We start from the raw sequence: 8,028 nt of genomic DNA, 5'->3' as shown, positions 1-8,028 counted from the left end.
TCGCATGTCCGCTTTCATTAGAAAATACTTAAAACACTGCTTAATATGTATCGAACGTAAAGGTCATTCAGGTCCCAAGCAAGGTTTTTTACATCTGTTGGCTACCAACAACGCCATCTATTGAACGACGGCGGAACTGCGCGAGCTAGCTCTTCGCTCAATAACAACGGGCGCCATCTAGCACCACGAAATGGAGACGCTCGCCTCACGCCGTGCGCCGCCGCGACCGGGCGACGAAGCCGCCCGCCGCGTGTGTCCCCCCCGCCTCGCCAGTGCTCGTTCGACCGTACAAGCGACGTTGTGCATACTGCATTTTCTCTTTTATTGTAATTTTGAGTTTAAGTTTGCAAATATATTTTGTCATTCTACGGAAAATTAAAACTATTCATTGAAGAGCCTTACCTGCCCACACACAACCATGAACATGGACCTTGCGAGCCAAATCTGAAGAAACCAGCCACGTGGTACGAGCCGGGTTGAATATCTGAAGAAGCGAGTGGAACTTCGAAATATAAGTACGTTGAGGAGACAACGGAAGCCGAGCCCAGCTTACTGTTCAGGAGTTATTGAAGCTGCAGCCAGCAACGGTCAGGTTTTCCAGTTCCTTTTCCCTCCTTCCCACGTGTCTTTGCCTTGTGTTAATATCGTACCTAAACGTTTTTCAGAGCTGATCGTCAGCTTCAGATCTACCTACTGGCATTGCTGAGGCCGTCTTCAGGTGAGAAAGCACGACGGAACACGCTAAACCGTGAGTACCTACTTTTATAGACCACCAAAATGAGTGACGACGAAACCACGCCCCGTTTTAATAATCAGTTATCTGAGCTTAAAAAACAACGTGGAGTACTTAAAGGTCGACTTACATTATTCGCGAACTATGTTAATAAATTAGATCAATCGTGCCTAGATTCCACAACTATTACTCATTTGCAAATGCGCGTCCATAGCGCAGCCATTTTCTTTCCGAATTTAACGATATTCAATCAAAAATAGAAAGAATTGTTGACGAAAAAGACTTATTATTACACTTAGAATACCGAGAGTCGTTTGAATGCCAGTATTATTCGATTTCAGCTTTAGCAAAGCAAATGTTAGGCGACGGTGAGCAAAGCGAATCGACAAAAAATAATAATTCTCAATGTAGTAAATCTGTGTGCATTAAATTACCTCAAATAAAGCTACCTGTCTTTGACGGTTCGTTCGATAAGTGGTTAGAGTTTAGGAACTCTTACGTTTCGATGATACACGACCGCAGCGACTTAGATTTCATACAGAAATTTCAATATCTAAAATCGTCGCTCAGCGGATCGGCGTTACATGTCATAAGCTCTTTAGAGTTCACGGCAGCTAACTACGTTAACGCGTGGGACCTCCTAGAGGCGCGGTATCATAATAATAAGCTGTTGATAAACAACCATATTAAGGCGTTATTTGCGGCACCTCCGTTAGGAAAAGAATGTCCAGCGCAAATCAGATCGTTAGTGGATTGTGTTTTACGTAATTTGAGGGCACTAAATTCTCTTATTGACTCTGATTCGTCACTGGAAGATTTGCTCATTATTTATTTAGTCGTCAGCAAATTAGACTCTGCCACAGAACGCGAGTGGGAGAATTACCGTAGTTCACTTACAGATTCAAACAAACCTTCTAAACCGGTCAAATTGGAAGATTTATTATCATTTTTAAATAGTAGGTCTGACATGCTAGACATGATAAATTCAGGGAAGAAAAATAGTAATAGTCAAATAAACAAACAACCGACTGATAACAAAAGGCAGTCTAATAATATAAATTCTCAAACTACACTTAGTTACGCGAGCGCGAATAATAATAATAAGGTCTCATCAGGTAAAAGTAAACATAATAGACACAATGTAACATACCCCTTATGTACTGATAAACATGCACTATATTCATGTGTCAAGTTTTTAAATATGCTAGTACAAGATAGGCTAAAGTTTGCTAAGACAAAGGGGGTATGCCTAATTTGTTTGCGGTCGAGCACTCACACCATAGAAAATTGTAATTTCGGGCCTTGTAAATTATGTCAACAAAAACATAATGCCCTTATTCACGTTGATAACAGTGTTATTCCAAATACGTCACAAAATTCAGTTATCAATGATACGTTACCTCAGTCTTCTGTATTACACTGTGTTAGTAAAACAGCTGACAATATTGATAATCGTAGTGTAGTATTCTCGAATAATATTAATTCGTTACAGACTGTGTTGTTGTCTACGGCGTTGGTTGAGATCGCTGATATTGATAACACTTATCATACGGTGCGCGCTTTGTTAGACAGCGGCAGTCAAAATTGTTTTATTTCGCAAGAATTGTGTAAACGTTTAAAGTTGCCTATAATACAGTCCACTATACGTATTTGTGGCGTTGGACAATCCGTTTCTCAGTCCAATCACAAGTGCGATATTAATATGCGTTCTAAGATGTATGATTTCAATACAACTTTACATTGTTTAGTGTTGCCTAGTATCATTTCGAAACTACCTTCGACACACGTTATAATGACACTTTAGGTATACCTAGCAATATTTTATTAGCAGATCCCCGTTTAATGTTCCGAGTGACATAGATATATTAATAGGCGCCGATGTCTTTTGGGACTTGCTTAAACAAGACAAGATTAAACTTCAAGCCGGTCCGTACCTACAAGACACTATGGTAGGGTGGATTATATCCGGCCCGGTTTATAATAATCGTTTTTTTGAGAATAGCATGAATGCAGTTCAATGTAATTTGTCACTTTCTTTCGATGTACGTCATTTTTGGGAAATCGAAGAAGTCGATATTCCTCCGGTAACTACCGAGGAAGATAGGTATTGTGAACAGTTATTTTCTCAGACTACTGTGCGCGATCAGCACGGTAGGTTTTGTGTGAAAATGCCGCTCAAACAATCACCGGATTGTTTAGGTGATTCGTATAAAATGGCTAAACAGCGTTTTTTGTATTTAGAGAAAAAGCTAGATCGCTCACCACAATATAAAAGAATGTACTGTGAATTTATGCAAGAATACGAGCAGTTAGGTCACATGACGCGCGTAGAAGAAGGTAATTTACCTAAACCTTATTATATTATACCGCACCACGGGGTGTATCGCGAAAGCAGCGTAACAACAAAGTTGCGCGTCGTTTTCGATGCGAGCGCGACCACTTCTAATATTATTTCGTTGAACGAAATACAATGCGTCGGCCCAAGGTTACAAAATGATATTTTTTCGATATTACTTCGTTTTCGGCAATATCGATATGTTGCTAGTGCAGATATTGAAAAGTTTTTTAGACAGACCTTTATTTTTCCTGAACAATGTAATTTACAGTTAATATTTTGGCGAACCGATAAAAACCTACCACTTCAAATATATCGTCTTAACACAGTGACGTATGGCACCGCGTCGGCACCATACCTGAGTAATCGCTGTTTAAAGCAGTTAGCGAAGGAGTGCACTGATGACGTCATCGCCAGCGTTATCAATGATGATTTTTATGTCGATGATCTTTTAGTAGGTAGGGCTGCCATTTCGAATTTCGCCAAACCCGGACAAATATTAAAAAAAACCCGGACATTTGGCGTAAATAGCATTTTTTCCCCGGACGAGTCCGATTTTTTTTGTTCAACAAAACAAGACCTAATTTTTAATATTACCATATTACTTAAATTCAATGAGGTCCTTACTTACATGAAAAGTCAGGGCCGCCTCTAGCTCATGTAGTACCTAGTATTGAAAGATTGTGACTTAATGTATTTCGAAGGTCATAATTAAGAAAGCTCATATGGAAACTAGGAGTTACCTTCTTGATAGGTTAGACAAAAAAATGTTGAAAAACACAAACAACTGCAAAGTGAAGTCGCCGCGAGCGCAGCGAGCGCGAAAATTTTTGAGTTTTGGGTCACAAAAGCACCTAAACTTGTATAATAAAAAAATCCGCAAAGTGAAGAAGCCGCAAGCGAAGCGAGCGCAAATTTTTTTTAATATTGGGATATTAAAGTTATTAAACGTAAAAAAAAATGTGTTAAGAAAAGAAGCCGCGAGCGAAGCGAGCGCGAAAATTTTGGAGTTTTGGGACACTTCGACTTCTGCATTATTAGGCGCCCGGGTAATTCGCATACCCAGGCACCATAGGTTAAGATGGCCCTATGAAAAATGTCCGGTTTTCTGAAACCCCGCCCGGACGGCCCCCGGACGGCCTCCAAAAGAGGACAAATCCGGGGAAACCCGGACGGATGGCAGCCCTATTAGTAGGCAATGATAAGCGCGATAGGTTATTAGATATTTGCAGTAAAACGGCCGCCGTACTACAAAGTGGTTGTTTTCCCTTAAGGAAATGGACTTTTAATTTTGATGTTACTTCAGAAAGTACTAAGGATTTATGTATTGGAGAACATTGTCAGTCTAAAACCCTAGGTATTGGTTGGTCTAATAAGAATGATTTATTTTATTTTTTAACTAGTATAGATAATAATATTGATAAGAAAATCACTAAACGTTTAATTATGTCAGTGATTGCACAGATTTATGACCCACTAGGATTATTGGCACCAGCTATTACTACGGCTAAGATTTTGTTACAAAAATTATGGCTTGCTAAAATAAGTTGGGACGATGAAGTTCCCAGTGAAATTGCATATACTTGGGGTAATTTTATTAATTCTTTACAATACTTATCTGACATTTTTGTACCGCGTTATGTCATGTGTCCAAATGCTGTATACAAGGAATTGCATATATTTTCTGATGCAAGTCAGACTGCATATGGTGCAGTAGCTTATATACGTTCTTACAATAATATTGATGAGTCACAAGTTACTAGCCGATTATTATGTGCCAAAAGTAAAGTTGCACCAATTAAGGCGTTGAGTATTCCACGCCTCGAGCTTTGTGGAGCTTTAGTTGCAGCTAAACTATATAATAAAATTAAAAATTCTCTTAGATTACAATTTGATAAAGTTTATTTCTGGACTGACTCAACTATAGTTCAAGCCTGGGTTCGGACATCACCACATTTACTTAAAACATTTGTTCAAAATAGGGTTGTACAAATAAATGATTTAACTAGCAACACTACTTGGTTACATGTTAAGGGAAAGGAAAATCCTGCTGATATCTTATCACGTGGTGTTACCTTTGAGTCAATGAAGGGTGACAATTCTAGTTTGTGGTGGTGTGGTCCTACGTTTCTGTGTGAACCAACTTCATGTTGGTTGCCAAAGCACACTAATAATGAAATTAATTTAGTTAACTTACCGGAATTAAAATGTTCAAAAACTACAACATTGCTTAACGTAGAACCTAATAATATTGTAATAGATTTTGAAAGGTTTTCCTGTTTTAATCGTTTGCAAAGGACAGCCGCGTTTATGTTACGGTTTATTCATAATTTACGTGCATCGCGTGCAGGTTAATGTCGTAAAACCGGTTCATTGAACTATAGTGAGATTAGTGATGCGTTAGTTGTGTTGACACGTTTAGTTCAATCACAATCGTTTAGTTATGAGTGTAAAACTCTAAGGGAAAATTCACAATTTGATAAGAAGTCTAGTAATAGAACTAGTTTAGGTATATTTTTGGATAAGGATGATATTATTCGTGTTGGTGGGAGACTTAGTAATTCTACATTTGATTATGATAAGAAGCATCCAGTGTTATTGTGTCATAAACATCGTTTTACCTGGTTATTGTGTTCATACGAACACAAACGTTTACTTCATGCTGGGCCTCAACTTCTAGTGGCAACCATGCGTGATAGATGGTGGGTGCTGGGAGCACGTAATTTAGCTAGGCAAGTAGTTCACAAGTGTGTTACCTGCACTCGCATGAAAGGAAATACGTTAACACCATATATGGGCGACCTTCCTGCTGAACGCGTAGAATCTGGATTTCCATTCATGCGATGCGGAGTTGATTATGCTGGACCAATATCGATACTGAACCGGAAAGGCAGAGGTTCACAACTAATTAAAGGATATATTTGTTTGTTCGTTTGTTTTGCTACTAGAGCTGTACATTTGGAATTAGTTGGTTCATTGTCAACTCAAGATTATTTACTGGCATTCAAACGATTTATTTCTCGACGCGGTAAACCGTGTCAAGTTTTTTCTGATAACGGTAAGAATTTCGTTGGAGCAGAGAAGGAACTTTCGGCTGTATTTCAAAATTCCAACGATATTGTTGATTTCGCTTCCAGCAATCATATAAAATTTTGTTTCATCCCCCCATACGCTCCTCATTTTGGTGGTTTATGGGAGGCAGGGGTGAAGTCGTGCAAGTACCACCTGAGACGTGTTGTAGGTAATGCCAGGTTAACATACGAGGAGTTTAGTACGGTATTGACTCAGGTCGAGGCCGTCCTGAACTCCCGTCCTATATCACCCATTTCCACAGACCCTGATGACTACTTACCACTAACACCTGCCCATTTCCTACTCGGCCGGCCGTTGTCTGCGCCTGCCAGCGAGGACGTCGTGGCCACTTCAACGCCTGCCTGCCGGTACCGACGTTTGGAACAACTAAGACAACACTTCTGGGAAAGGTGGTCCAAGGAGTATATATCGGAGCTACAGCGCAGAACGAAGTGGGCGAATAAGTCCCACAATATGGACATCAAAATGGGCAGTCTTGTTGTCATCAAGGAAAATAACCTGCCACCATTTAAGTGGAAAATGGGTAGGGTTATTAATCTGTTCCCAGGGAAGGATGGAGTTTCGAGAGTCGCAGACATCCGAACCGCGACCGGCACAATCAGGCGTGCCTCATCGACAATCTGCCCATTACCTGTCTCCACAATGGAAGCCAGCGTGACTCCTCTTCAGTTGGAAGACGGATCTTCCAAGGCGGCCGGTATGTTGGCTACCAACAACGCCATCTATTGAACGACGGCGGAACTGCGCGAGCTAGCTCTTCGCTCAATAACAACGGGCGCCATCTAGCGCCACGAAATGGAGACGCTCGCCTCACGCCGTGCGCCGCCGCGACCGGGCGACGAAGCCGCCCGCCGCGTGTGTCCCCCCCGCCTCGCCAGTGCTCGTTCGACCGTACAAGCGACGTTGTGCATACTGCATTTTCTCTTTTATTGTAATTTTGAGTTTAAGTTTGCAAATATATTTTGTCATTCTACGGAAAATTAAAACAATTCATTGAAGAGCCTTACCTGCCCACACACAACCATGAACAACATCCAATTAATAAAGGTCCAATTCCTTTTCACACGATTCATATAGACTGTACAGGTCCATTTACACTAACCAATGAAGGTTTCAAATACATATATTCTACTTATAGTGGATGGATTTACAAAATTTTGCTTATTGAAACCTCTCAAAACTCTTAATGCCTTAGAACTTGTACCCATTATAAGAGAAACCATTACTTTATTCGGAACTCCATCAACAGTAATAACAGATAGGGGAACTAATTTCAGCTCCACCCAAATTCGTTCTTTATTTAATGAATTACATATTGAACACCATATGATTTCCACGGGTACACCAAGGGGTAACGGACAAGTGGAACGGTATGTTAGTACTGTTATCGACATGTTAAATACTACATGTAATGGCTCGTCAGACTGGCCAAGCGGGTTGTGGAAAGTACAGCAGTCAATTAATACCACTGTCCAGAAATCTACCGGTTTCACACCAATCCGTTTGCTCATTGGTTGTAATGCTAATATTCCGTCTATCCAAGCTCATCTAAATGATATTATTATTCCCGAAAATAACTTTGATGTAAGGGCGGACCGCGAACTAGCTTATCAGCGTTTATGTTCAGAGGCCGATAAATTCAAAAACCGTTTTGATGTTGTAAGGCGAGATAACAAGGTTTTTAATGTTGGTGACACCGTATATGTAAACCAAGACCATAGGCGTCGTGATAAGCTAAGTCCCAGGTTCAAGGGCCCTTACGAAATAATTGGCATTCTACCACATGATAGGTATTCTCTTAGAGGAGTAGGTGACCTAAGGAACATAACCATAGCTAAAGATAAATTGAGATTATGGCCAGGTGTAT

At 40.3% G+C, this 8,028-nt stretch overlaps 1 protein-coding gene across 1 annotated transcript; it reads left to right on the top strand.

Moving 5' to 3' along the window:
• Positions 1-2,581: 2,581 nt before the first annotated feature.
• On the top strand, positions 2,582-7,135 carry LOC126055167 (uncharacterized). Its single transcript, XM_049843179.2, has 2 exons — positions 2,582-3,526; positions 4,264-7,135. The coding sequence occupies exon 2, from the start codon at positions 5,757-5,759 to the stop codon at positions 6,888-6,890; it is 1,134 nt and encodes a 377-aa protein (XP_049699136.2). The 5' UTR covers positions 2,582-3,526; positions 4,264-5,756; the 3' UTR covers positions 6,891-7,135.
• The last annotated feature ends 893 nt before the right edge of the window (positions 7,136-8,028 follow it).

This window comes from Helicoverpa armigera, chromosome 22 (genome assembly GCF_030705265.1).
Source record: "Helicoverpa armigera isolate CAAS_96S chromosome 22, ASM3070526v1, whole genome shotgun sequence".
Classification (NCBI taxonomy): domain Eukaryota; kingdom Metazoa; phylum Arthropoda; class Insecta; order Lepidoptera; family Noctuidae; genus Helicoverpa; species Helicoverpa armigera.
Note: the sequence above shows the minus strand (reverse complement) of the source record. Positions and strands in the feature narration are given on the sequence as shown.

Bases quoted from the DNA above. Each gene is read 5' to 3' on its own strand.
- LOC126055167 (XM_049843179.2), top strand. From the start codon at position 5,757: ATGCGTGATAGATGGTGGGTGCTGGGAGCACGTAATTTAGCTAGGCAA.